The sequence below is a fragment of the Tachypleus tridentatus genome, chromosome 7 (genome assembly GCF_004210375.1).
Source record: "Tachypleus tridentatus isolate NWPU-2018 chromosome 7, ASM421037v1, whole genome shotgun sequence".
NCBI classification, from domain to species: Eukaryota; Metazoa; Arthropoda; class Merostomata; order Xiphosura; family Limulidae; genus Tachypleus; species Tachypleus tridentatus.
The window spans coordinates 78,230,077-78,244,214 of NC_134831.1; the positions used below are offsets into that span (position 1 = coordinate 78,230,077).

A 14,138-nucleotide genomic window follows, 5' to 3' on the forward strand; every position below is an offset into this window, starting at 1 on the left:
ATGACATTAATTCAGTGCATTTTTAGATAATGAATTGAGATTTACACCAAAACTTTGTGACACTGCAAAATTATTATAAGTTAAATTTCAAGTATTTAATTTTTTTACGTGTAGTTTATTTTTAATATTTTATAGTTTTACTGTACAGATTTTATAATGTACACACTTTATCCATGCCTGAAATTAAGACATCACAGTGAAAATACAACTGATTTCTACACACTCACCTGCTGTATGCATGAAGTTCTACATTCGTCACTCAGCGGAGTATAGCCGTGTTAAATATTCTGTAACTTGTTTCATGAAAACAAATTGTGTACCTGTCAAACATGTCTTTTCAAACATAAATACCAATAGTTCGCTGGAATATAATATTCAAAAACATCTAATATAATTGTCTTTATAAGTAAGGAATGAATATGTTAAAATTGTTAAAGGCTATAAACAAACACAAAGTTTGCTTACCAATACACCAGGCAATCATGACCTCTAATCTAATGTCTGTTACTGCCAGTTTAAAAGGACAGTTACAAGATTGAAATTGAAAATAAGTTCTTGCTATTGGTTGTAATTGTACATTAAATAAAATAATAGTTTTAAAAATTTCATTGAAAGTTAAGGATAGGCTTACGAGGCTTTTTGTTGTTGGTTGGGAAAATTTAATGATCTTAGTAAACTTGGAATTATCTATAAATTTTGTGTACTTCATGGACAAAATAAATGCATTACTACTGAAGTTGTACAAACTAAAAGAGAAGTCAGAATCACCTGATGCCGAGTAGTGAAGGGTAATAATTTTTTTAAATATGTTGTTTTTAAGTTACAAAATTGGAACTTAGCTGATAAATATAAAAAAAAATTGAGTTATAAACGACACAGTGGTGCTAATTTTCTTGACATGAAATTGATAATATAGTTAATTAAATTTTGGGTGTAACTGTGTGGATCTGAAAATATGCAGGCCCTTGTTTGAAGTTAAACTGCTAAAGCATGACATGATGCCATAAAAAAAACAACCATGCTACAAATGCAAGTGTTTCTCATAAGATAGTTAATACCCATATAATGCTATTTATAGTAAAATGGTGACGTTGTTTGTAATCTGTGGCTTGTACATGAAAAATGCATATTTTTGTATTAGTGTAAATGATTTTAGCACCCAAATTTAAAATCAGTTTTTATTAACATGCTTCAAAATGAAATGAAGTATTTATGTAAGGGTTAATTTACCAAATTAAATGTAACTCTAACTCAAAAAAACATTTTTTAATATTTATTATTTCATGTTGCATAACAGGACAATACTATTCTCCAAGTGAAAAGACAGGCCAGGCATCTTAACATCTAAAACATTTTAGTTGGGAAGGAAATTGTAGGACCATTCAGTTTCAGTATTGCTAAAATGTGTATAATAGACCACTTTTATGCTGACTTTTCCTGTTTTATAATTTGTTCATTTATCCTTAGCTTTTCTGTAGTTTTAGCCCAGCAAGGAACATTGTTTACTGTACTCTAAACAGAAGTTTTTGTGGTAAACCACATTGTGCTATCACCACCAAAGAGTTGATGGTGTTGAAAGCCTTCCTTCTTGCTTGAAACTTTAAAATTATGAATGCATAATGAAGATAATACTTGTGTAGCTTTTTTTTTGAAATTCAGTAAAAACAATCTGAATAGTTTGTAATTTCTAGTCTTGCACAGTCCTGAGTATGTAAGTTCATTTTTATATTTATTGAAATTATTTGATTTTATAGAACTATTTATGCCCCCACTAGTACAGCAGTAAGTCTATGGTTCTACAACTCTAAAATCAGGGGTTCAATTCCCCTCGGTGGGCTTAACAGATAGCCTGATGCGGCTTTGCTATAAGACACACAAGAACTATTTACAAGACATTTTACAATCTGCATTATGCCATTTAATGCCAGGTTTTTACTAAATAAGTAATGCTCCAGTGCTTCTTTGTTTTGGGGTATTTAATGTCCTATATTAATTCTAATATTGCAATTTAAGCCAGTGTGATACTTCATATTTGCTTATGTTTAGTAGTTATATCTACATATGTGGTGTACTAGGAAATTATATTGGACAAACATTACTGTATTAACTAAAGAAGCTATTAAAAAATAACTCTCCAGTTAATTACTGTAATATCTCAAAAGGTAATGTTTTTTTATCTTGATAACTAGACCCTATTTTTTGTTCCTGTGTGTGTTTCTGAACTTGTGTATTTTAGTGAAAATAAATACATTTTAATGAAGTTAAAATAGTAAAATTGCAAGCAAGGATTGCATTGAAAACAGCAAATCCAAACCTTTGACCAATTATAGTAGTTTGTTATAACTCAAAACCAAGCTGAAACAAAAACACTGCATAAACTAAAAAGATCCCAGGGTGCAAGATACAATGTGGGATTATAAAATGTACCCTAGGTTTTTAGAGGTGACTGAAGAAGTAGGACCTACACTGTGGTAGAGATACAATATCCATCAGTCTTAACTTCCATTTACCAGTCTCACATAAGAAATAAAGAGTAGCAATAGATACAGAATTAGAATTAGAAATTAGGAGAGTGAGATTTGGGTGCTAAAGCCCACAACGTCCCACATCTGTATTGCCCTTCACTGCCTGCAGACAGTTGTGGGAAGGTGATTGCTCTTTCAATTAAAGAATTAATTGAATTAAAAAATAAAAGAAATAGGTACAACCATTTAGGGGTAAGTAAGATAAAAAGGTAAAATATTTCGGTTGTCAAAAATCTTTATATTGATATCTTTGTCAATTACTTTAATTTCTAAATTAAATAATGTATTTATGTATCAGATATTGAAGTATTTTCAGTTTCTAATTCTGCTGGATAAATAGTGTAAATAACATTATTTCAGGATTATTTATACTAATTAAATCATCTATATACACTGCTGGCCAAAATCTTAAGACCAATGAACATAAAGAAATAAATATGCATTTTGCGTTGTTAGACTCAATCACTTATTTCAGTAGAGCTTCGAAAGATGAAAATAAGAAAAGGGAAAATAAAAATAAAAACATTTTTAGCATTTAATAGGGAAAATGTAAACACTATGAAATTAGCCTAAATATTAGCTGGTCAAAAGTTTAAGACCATACTGAAACGAAGCGTTAATCGGTAATCACGTAATGAAATATAGTCATTTGTGTTCAAGCATTAACGTTGTCAACATCTCCCACTGATTTCTCCATGTGTTACATTGGATAAAAACATGGCAAAGGCTAAAAACTTAACAGAGTTTGAATGTGGCAGAATTGTCCAGCTGCAAAAGCAAGGTCTCTTTCAGTGTGCCATTGCTTGTGAGATTGGGCATAGTAAAACTGCTGTTGCAAATTTCTTAAAAAGCACTGAGGGATACGGAATGAGAATTTCAAGTGGTCAGCCCAAGAAAATTTCACCGGTATTGAGCAGGAGGATTTGACGGGTTGTCTGGCAAGACACAAGCCGATCGTCGATTCAGATTAAGACCCTTATGGGTGCAGAATGAAGCTCAAGAACAATAAGACGGCATCTACGAGAGAAAGGCTTTAAAAACTGTAAACATCCTCAAAGACCATGCCTCCTTCCACACCACGAAACAGCTCTGTTAAACTTTGCTGAGAAGCACCAAACATGAAACGTAGAAAAGTAAACGAAGGTTTTGTTCTCTATTGAGAAAACATTTACCTGGATGGTCCAGATGGCCTCCATTGCTACTGGCATGATAAGGATATCCCACTGGAGACATTTACTACACAACACAGTGGAGGAGGTTCCATCATGATCTGGGCTGCTTTCTCCTTCCATGGAACAATGGAGTTTCAGGTTATACAGGGGCGACAAACAGCAGTTGGCTACTTTGGCATGTTTGGGAGAGCATTCTTATTGACTGAAGGCCCTCACTTGTGTGGAAATGACTGGATCTTTCAGCAGGACAATGCTGCAATCCAGAATGCCTGCAGGACAAAGGACTTTTTCCTGGCAAATAACGTGATTCTTTTGGACCATCCAGCATGTTTGCCTGAATTGAACCCCATTGAAAATGTTTGGGGGTGGATGGCAAGGGAATTCTAAAGAAATGGATGTCAGTTTCAAACAGTGCATGATCTTTGTGAAGCCATCTTTGCCACTTAGAATAACATTCCAGCCAGCCTTCTGCAAATGCTTATATTGACCATGCCAAAGGGAATGTTTGCAGTTATTTGCAATGATGGTCATGCAACTCACTACTGAGACCTCTTGTTGGGCATTTCCTACCCTGCTTAGGACTTCTGTTCAGTACGGTCTTAAATTTTTGACCAGCTAGTATTTAGGCTAATTTCATAGTGTTCACATTTTCCCTATTAAATGCTAAAAATGTTTTATATTTTTATTTTCCCTCTTTTTATTTTCATCTTTCAAAGCTCTACTCATGTAAGTGGTTGAGTCTAACAATGCAAATGTATATTTTGTCTTCATGCTCATTGACCTTAAGATTTTGGCAGGCAGTGTATATGTAAGTTCAGTATCTATTTGTGTGTTTTTCAATAAATATATTCTCATAATAGTAAAGGTATAAATTTACTATACGAGTAGAATAGCTAGCTCCCATTAAAGCTCCTATTATTCCGTTAAAAACCTGGTTGTTGAAAAATATATAATTATTATAAATAGAGAAACTTAATGTATTGTTTATGTTTTTCGAGCTAAATATTCTTTTTTTCCTGTGCTATAAAAGGATAACAGAACTTTTCTATTAATGAATTTAAAACAAAAATTATGGGTTATACAGAACTGGAAAAAATATTTTGCCTTTCCAATTTATGGCTTACCCTTTTATAAGCATTAAAACTTTGTAGTTATCCAGATGTAAGATTTGTAATAAATTACAATATTTTATCAGTAATGTTGAAATACTGATGCCATAATTGTTAATGAATTTAATAAAGAAACTTTAAATAAATATATAGAAATTTTAACTAAAAATTTGTTATAAAATTAGTTATGAATAAGGTCATTTAACAACTTGACACAACTTTATGCAGATGTTCACCTTACTGCAAAAAAGGTTTCTTTAGAGCATGATAATCACAGTAGACTAGGTGAATGGGTGGGGGTTGGTAGCTGTACTAGTTTGTTTAGACATCTGGATGGGATGCTTCATGATGGTATAGTACATTTGCTGTGTTATCAATTACTGGTTTTTTACCATATTGGCTACTGAAATGCTGAGATCAAGAAGTACGTTTTCATCTTACTTACCCCCAAATGGTAGTACCTTATTTCCTTATTTTTTATTTTTATATTTTATTTCAATTAATTCTTTACTTGGGAGAGTAGTTACTTTAGTACAACTGTCAGCAGACAGTGAAGGGTGATATGGATGTGGGCTTCAGCACCCACACCTTACTCTACTAATTTCTATTTCAAATTCTATATCTGTTGCTACTCTTTTTTTTTTTTTATTATTTTGTGAGACTGGTGAATGGAGGTTAAGACTGGTATGTTTCCACTGCTATGTGGGCCCTACTTCCTCTGTCACCTCCACACCCTAGGGTACATTTTATAATCCCACATTGTAGCTTATACCCTGGGATCTTTCCAGTTGATCCAGCATTTTTTGTGTAATTTGTTTTTGTTTTGGCTAGGTTTTGAGTTATAACAAACTAATATATGTATCTATAGGAGAAAAATATATTTTTACTTAACATTTTACGTTAAAAATATGTCAAGTGTGAAAAATGGGAATTAGAAAACTCCTACTATTGAATTGCATGGTGTAAGTATGTTTGTATGATAGATATACTTTCAATAGGAAATAAACGTGAAACAGTTTCTAATATATTTGCATTTATTTTATTAGGAATTGCTCTTCTCTCTACCAGTCTAACCAACATTATTTTCTCCTCTGATACAATGTACTTTAATGAATTTTTATAAAAAATCAATAAGGAACAGTTAAAAATGCATTATAGTTGCCTAATATTTATATTGTAACATGTAACTAAATGCAATGATATGTAAACATTCACTGGTAGTGTAAACACTACTGTTTATGATGTGATGTTTGATAATTAGGCTAGCAGTAGCCAAACTTATGAATTGTTTTAGAAAAATATTGCAATAAAAGTTGCTAAATTTAACTTATCTTACTGGTTTTTAAATAAGTATGTAAAAGATAACTGGTTTGTCTCTTACTGATATTTAATATTTATTGAAATTCTTATTCTTACTTCATTGCATTTCTTTTACGTTTGTGCAAACATTTTGAAAGATCTGTATAAGAAATGCTTAACCTTTATTTTTAGTCTCACAATTTTAATTTCAGGAAAAGATGTTTTCATTTTGGATTAACACCTTTTTTGCCAAGCCACTGGATGAGTCTCCAGTTGGGGTTGTGCAAGCTAATGGGTTTATAGAGCAAAACAACACAAAAAGCAACAACTGGAATGTTAAAGTGGACTGTGAAAAAGAGACTAACAAGCCAGAAAGAGAACCTAGTTCTGTATCACTTTCTAAACTTGAAAGGCCAGAGAGGTTTGAAAGAGCAGAACGTGAGGAGAGTTCCATTTCATTGTCAAAATTACATGACTATAGTCTTTGTGGAAGATGCAGATAGTAAGTATTAAGTAATTATTTAAAAAGTTTTGTATTTGAAAATATGAATATTTTGTGTGTGTGGGGAAAGCACTGATGTTAGATAATGTGAAATATGGTACTACAGATAATTATCTTGAGCAACTGAAAAGTATCTTTTAAAAAAATACTGCAGAATGTAATTGGATTAATTTTGGACCACAGATTTGCAAAAAACACCCATTGGCCTTCTGGAATTTTCACTCTTAAAATACTTGAACTTATTTACGATATTTGGTACAAGTACCTATTTAGGTATTTAGTTCTTAGTTTATATTAAAAAAAAGATATATCAAAAGTTTGATTTACTCTTGTGTCAGTTTTTAGGCTGTACAGTTTTTTTGAAATTATGAAATGCAGTTTTAAGAAAAATATTTCCTTTCATCTTGGGCTTTGAGTATTTTTTATTGTGCTTCAGGTAATTTAGTTTTATCCATTCTTTAAGTTTTAACGTGTTCAGTGTTTATTTTAACCTTTATAATAATTAAACCAGTCTCTGAATGTTAATTATACAACTACAGTAAGACTGAAAAATATTTATTGGTGACTAAATACTTTATCATTTAATAAGATTTTGTTATGTTTGCCAGGTTTTATAGCACGATATTAATTTGACATTTTTTGGTAAATAATTTTATGTCTAATTATAGTTGTTATGCATTTGTTATAATAATAATTTGTATTTGTTGGTTGAATGCAATAAGCTTAGAAATCTGGATTCAGTAAAACATAGAATTTGTCAATTAAGTATTTTGCCCTCACAGGATTAACTGAGTCTACCTATTAAACTTAAATGTCCTTTACTAATGTTACAGAAGAATATTCCTCTAGTTATCCAGAAACATTATTGAGAAATGAAATAATATAGTCAAAAGTTTGAAGAAGTTCTTAAACATTTTGTCTTCAGATTGCTTTGTTACCACTAAATTGAATTGGTTAATTAGATTTTTAAAATTGAGTTGCAAACATGCACCAGGAGTGACCTATCGATCTTCAAAGTGTTAAAGCTAGTGTGGATGTTTTCTGTTTTCTAAGTAGTTTGGTTTGTTAGCAGACAGTGCTCAGTATAATGTGCTTATTTTAAATAAATTTTTTTGAGACAAACGTCTCATAAAAAAATTACTAAGGGTAATGAATTTGGTGAAGAGAAGATTTTGTTAGACATTTAAGTCTGGCACTATTAGAAATTAATTTTATATATTTTTTGATGTGATTATTAGAAATCAATTAGATATGTTTATATAATGAACCTGGCTTTGGTAAAACACAATGGTGAAAAATAGGTGATTTGTGAAGAATGACAATTAGCTGAGTTGCCTGAGAAACCAGTGTTAGGGTCAGAGTTTAACATTCTGTGAAGATAAGTGTTAAATGTTCCTAGTTTAAGTGTTTAGTCTAATGTAGTATTATATTGGTTTTATTGTGAATGAATAACAGTAGGCACTGGAGTGGAGATGAAGAAGGAAGGTTTTTTACAATTACTTTGCCAAAACACAGTTTGGACAAGGCCAACAAGGACAAAACCCATAGACTCTTCAGCCAAAATTTTAAGGTAAGAAATTCAGTGTTTAAAATCAAAAGTAGGACTCCTTGTATTAAAATGTATCAAATAATAATGAAACATCACAAATTCTCAATGTTTAAAATGGTATACTTGGATAATCATATGCTATTCTCTACTACTTTAGGTCTTCTGTGTCTAAAACAGACAATATATACTATACTTTATTGTTGGTTTTACTGTTGTTAAACTCTATATTTTATTCTGTGGTTATTAGAAAGTGATAAAATTGTTTACTTTGAACATCCATGATATTTGATACTTGAAGCTGAGCACCAAATGTACATAAGGTGAAACTGCACAAAGCTCTTAATTGTAGATTTTAATATTAAATCACATTTATCACAAACATTAAAGTTAATTGGACAAACTAAAGTGAACTGCACCCATTCCAGCACTTGTGAAACATTAACAACTTAAATATTTCATTACTTAAAACTTGAACGTTTTTGTGCCAAAATCAGTTTTGTTGATCAGTAAAATAATAATGTGAAAAACATGCTTTCCAAACATATTTTTTTCAATTTTTTTTAATGTCCAAGGTTGAAATCTTGCCTGTTAAGGTACAGGTTTTTGTAGTACTTCTGTTTTGTACGTACTTTTAAATTGACGGTAGGTGTAATATATGGGATGAAGAAATGATAGAGTAGTCAACGTGTATGATTCACTAAGATTGAATGTGATGAGAATGGAATTCATCAACTTGAAGAAATGTACTTAGTATATTGCAAAGGACGTATTATGTTAGTATAAATGCTTAAGTATTAAATTAGACTACAAATAGGCCTACTGTTCGAGAAGTTTTAATTGGTGAATAAATGTTAATTAATAAATATTCTTTTGGTGTTTTAACATGCACGCTATCTACTTGGAATTAAAACATAAAGAAAAATAAATGTTTATTACTACCAAATACTTAGCCTTTGTACAGCTAAAAGTGTTTAATGTTTATGCAGGAATGTTCACACTGTTTTCTACTTCCTGACCTAGAATACGGTGAAACGGTTTAAGAATGCTATTTAAGCCTCTCTCACAGTTCACGTGTATTTTTTATTTTTTTCATAACATTTCATTTTTCTGCATAGCTTTTACTAAAATTATGGAGATTATTTTAATTACTTCAAGACTGAAATAAGTGAGAATAGGTACGTTTCGGATGTGCAGACATTCATATTTGATGGGCTTTTATACTCGCATGTGTATAATGTTTGTAGCCTCTAACTTTACATACTGTTCAAGGACTTTCCACCAAAATGGCTTTTGGTCAGTTTGACCAACATTAGTTTTGTCATCCCACAAATTTTACATTTTGAACATTAAACAATTTTTCAGACTTCTTGTCATTGAACTTGCAATTGCTTTTGCTGTGCTTGAATTTTTTTCTTATTAAACTAGGTATTGTTTTATATTTCTGTAAATTCAATTCTGCCTACAATAAATATGTAAGCTTTATTTTGTGTTTGATATTTGACAACTGACTATTTAACATAAATTTGTTTATTATAACGCTTGTGATGTAAACATCCTTTGAAGCACAACTATAATCAGTTTCTAATAAGAAAATAGTTGATATTTTCGTTGGAAAACTATTCTCTAATTAATTCCAAAAGGTTTTTCTAAATAGAGTATGTAATAGTATCTGAACCATTCTATGTTCATTATATCTGTTGCCAGTGATGCATTTAGCTCAGTACCAGAGCTCATCAGGCTAGCTTGGATGTAACAAAAATATAATGGTTGGATTGATACATCAATAAGCAGTTGGTTATAATAACAGTTATGTTGATTATAATTGTTTGCCATAAGACTACAATATTAGGCTATTTTGTTATGTGAACGTGACATTATTTATTACAGCAAGTAGTAAAAAAATGTGTATTGAAAGGTTGTCTTAAAATCTGGAATTAGCAAACTTTAAAAAATCTTTGGGACTTAATACTCAGTATAATGCTTAAAAATACAATAAGCCAATACTATGTTTTTTTTAATATAGTTGACATTAAACATTATGTTATTAATTAAAATTTTGTCAGATCAGAGGTTAAAATGTAAGCCTGATGTCTGCTTATTTGAACAGGTACAACTCTTTTTCAACAAGGTTAATGAAACCATGAATAGGTCACCTTACCTAGACCACAGGGAATTATCACCAAGTCATAGCTTAAGTGATACTTCTAGTATTCAAGGTGACACTGACACAGAAACAGATGATGATGATGACGAAGAGGAATGGGAAGGTTGTGAAGCATCACGTGTTTAGTAACTCCTCCCACTTGTTCATTATGTAGTGCTGTACTATTCGGTTCATTATGTATATTGACTGTACAAAGACAACATTATGAGGGCACACCTTTCTGTCAACCATTTTGGTGTGTAGGCATTAAGGAGTATTTCATTTGTTTTATGGAAGAAAAAAAGCTTATTTACTTTATTACATTTTGTCATCAAAAAGTTGTGTTTGTTTCACAGTTTAATCTTATAAACTGTATATAATGTTAAATTACAGAAGAATGCTATTTAAGGATAAAGACAAGTACCTGATAAAATAGAGGTCAAACTATAATTTGACAACATGGTTCGTTTATTGTTGAGAAATGTGGAAGTGTATATTTAATAATATTAAAATGGTTTAAAATATTTTGGCTGTTTCTGCTGCTTAGCAAGAAAGAGTGTGCAGATATCAGGTGTATATTGAAGAAAATTATTTTAATTCTAAAAATTTTGTATTACTGTTTCAAGAAATGAATTTTAATACAACATATTTTGAAGGAAAAGTTGTCTCAGAATCTCTTGTTTACATTAGACATTGCAAACTTCAAGATGCATAAATAATTATGTATATTTTTTACAGGGTAAGGGCAGTTTTTATATTTTTTTTCTAAATTTATGTCATTTAAACAGTGACTAGATGTAGCAACATAAATGTAATGATAAAATCATGACAAATTTAGAAGTTACACATCAGTAAATTAATGGTTCAAAATTTAGAAAGTTCAATGTATTAGTAACTTGTACATAAGAGTTGGATGAAAATGTCAAACCAGATTCTTTAAAAACTGTAAACTTTCTTTATTTTCGATGTGTTCAAACAGCATGATAAACAGATAATGAAAGCTAGTGAACATTGTTTTTTATTATTAGTTTTGTGCTTACTTGAAGTAACTCTTTAGCAGGACATTTGCTGTAATATTACATTCATCAACTGTGTACATACAAAGTTTGTATTGTGTGGAAATCAATCAGTATGTGTTATTTGTAATGTATAAATCAGTCTTGGGAGCTTATTTCATTAGTAGCTGACTAAATATTTCTTAGTGTTTCTTATGCTGAGGATTTGATCTGTGTACAGAACTTTTCTATAGTCACTGTCATGTCCATTGTTCATTGTTATATAATAACAAAACTTGAAATTCTTTGTAATATTGATAATAGGGTATGAGTAATTTGAAATGAAATTTAGCTTGTTTCATATTTACCTGAATGTTAAAATTAACTGCCACAAGTACTTTATATTTTAAATATTATTTCCAAAAGTGTTCAAATTTTAGAAATATAAAAACGGAAGGAGAAATTGTAAGATTTTAAGTAAATATTACCTGTTATTACACTGTGAGAAATGGACTTGTTTCTTAAAAAATATTAATTTTATCTTTTCTGTAAAACTTGTGTGTTTAAGCAATTTTTTTTTTTTTAAAGTAAATTGATACAATAAGTTTTGATGAAAAACATATTAGTATTCATGTTTCATTGAGAAACTTTCAAGGGAAATAAACTATTTTTGTAAACATTTTGAACATTATGAAAAGATTATAATAGAGAATGAATAGATAGTTGAAGATGCTTTTTATAGTGTAAAATGGACTGAATTTTTGTAACTACATTTTAAACTTAATAGATATTTTTTATTGGTTTGAGAGGTGGTGTACTATTGAATTCTTTTCTGTGGTATAGTTGTTTTTGAACGGTATCTTAACATATAATGCAGGTGTTCTTTTAACTTGAAAACTTAAGCCATTTCTAAATTTTTCATAACTCGTACGAGGTGTACACAGGTCACTTGTTTAACTTTCTCTTTTAAAGATTTCCAATGAAAAGTAAATATATTTGTTCTTCTGCATTTAATTATTTTAAATAGAAATTAGGGTATTGTGTTTAAAAATCACTTTTTTGGATCTGTTAAGGTAAATCTTAAGTAATTAACTTTTGAACGAATTCAAGATTTGTTAAATTACATTGTTTTTGTTGTACACTTGTGTGTGTGTGTGTGTGTGTGTGTGTGGAAACTACTTGGCTACTATATGTAGACTATAAACACCTGACCTATTTGATTTACTAATTTCATTAACAGAAAGATAATCACAGAGTACTTAGAAAAAATGGTAGTGATGTTTAAAATGTATGCTGTTATTATTAATTTCAAAATCAAATCAAACCACTTTGTGGTATATTCAACATGGTAAACCTCTGGATGTCTAATGCTGATATTCTGATAGGCACATACACTTTGTGTATGTTTTTTTTTTATACATAATAAAATTCATTGAAAGATAAACAAATACACATTGTTGCACTTACTGTAGTTCTAGCTCCAAAAATGTTTACAAAATTAGTGGTTTGTATCTGTGCATGTTTGAGAAATCATGAAACCCACTTGCAAAGAACATCTTGGATTGAGACTATTTATAAGTATGAGGTATGTAAAATTTTTTTTAAATTCAAATTTTTAGTTACTAAGCAATTAATTCTCAGTCAGTAATGTTTTCTTACAAATGAGAAACTAAAGGTGTTAGTCTTTGTATTGTATTTAGAATAATTAAATATCCCCTATTCTAATTCACAACTTGTTAGACAGTACAAGAGAAACAATAATTTCCTTCTCGTCTCGTTTTTGTAATTTGTAATTTAAAGATCTAAAGTGAGTACCCTTAATGTAATTTAAATGTTGTGAAACAAATGAAACAAAAAGTTTCCAAACATTTTTCTGTTCTCAGAAGTGTTTGGTATCAGTATTATAACACTGCCCATTTTGAACGGAGTATATTAACATTTGAAGTTCGTGAGAATTAAGGGAGAATTGTTAAACGAAATGTTCTGTTTCGAGTACAAATGTCTTGATTTTAATGCAAAATCGTTATTGAAGTTAATTTTTACTGCTTTTGTACATAAGTCATTTTTGTAGTATATGAGAGGTAATTGTTTTATAGTGTTTGTGTAGACATATCAGTGCATTTGATGTATTTGTGTCGTGCACGTGTGCGTAAATGTATTGAGCTGTAAATTTATGTCATCTGACTTCAGGAAATGCCTAAAAATGTTTTTCAAAATTTTTTAAAATATTCGACACTAATCATACCAACGGTTTGGTTACGTAAAGTTTGGTGATACTTCTCAGATGTATGGACATGTTCCTCTGAACGTAGATAATTTATCAGAACAGTTAAATCCCACTTGAAGTACAAGTGACAGAAATTGTGAATTAGGATTTTTTTTTTATTCAGGTCAAAGTGCATACTTGCAGTTGTACATACATCGTCAGATTTAAATCTTACTGAATTTCTGTACGTTGTAAAGAAAATACGAATAAAATCCTGGAAATAAGACGTGTCAGATATGTGCAAAGAATTGCTGGTTTTTATGGTCATTGCATTTGAATTGGAGGACAAAAACCAATTTGTTTTAAAAGGCTTAATATTTCAAATCATTGTTTTTCACATTGTGACTCGAAGAATTTTGTTACGTAATGGTGTGAATAGTTTACATTTCCAAAGTAAGATGTTTCATCGATATGGCGTGTATCAAAAGAAATATTCAGGTAGGTATGTTTTTCTGTGGTTAAATCCAAAGTAAAATGTTTGGACCTCATGTATAAGCGAGTAATATTTTAATGATTTCCTGTATTAAAAAGTTGTATGGTAAAAGTAATTGGTTTTATATTTGCATTATATACGTGAA

At 30.2% G+C, this 14,138-nt stretch overlaps 1 protein-coding gene across 1 annotated transcript in view; it reads left to right on the plus strand.

Moving 5' to 3' along the window:
• Positions 1 to 13,805, plus strand: part of LOC143256038 (phosphatidylinositol 3,4,5-trisphosphate 3-phosphatase and dual-specificity protein phosphatase PTEN-like) — a 30,471-nt gene extending 16,666 nt beyond the window's left edge. Inside the window, 3 exon segments of the mRNA XM_076512622.1 lie at positions 6,318 to 6,607; positions 8,063 to 8,177; positions 10,264 to 13,805. Coding sequence (XP_076368737.1) covers positions 6,318 to 6,607; positions 8,063 to 8,177; positions 10,264 to 10,446 — 588 coding nt within the window. The 3' untranslated portion in view covers positions 10,447 to 13,805.
• Positions 13,806 to 14,138: the final 333 nt, after the last annotated feature.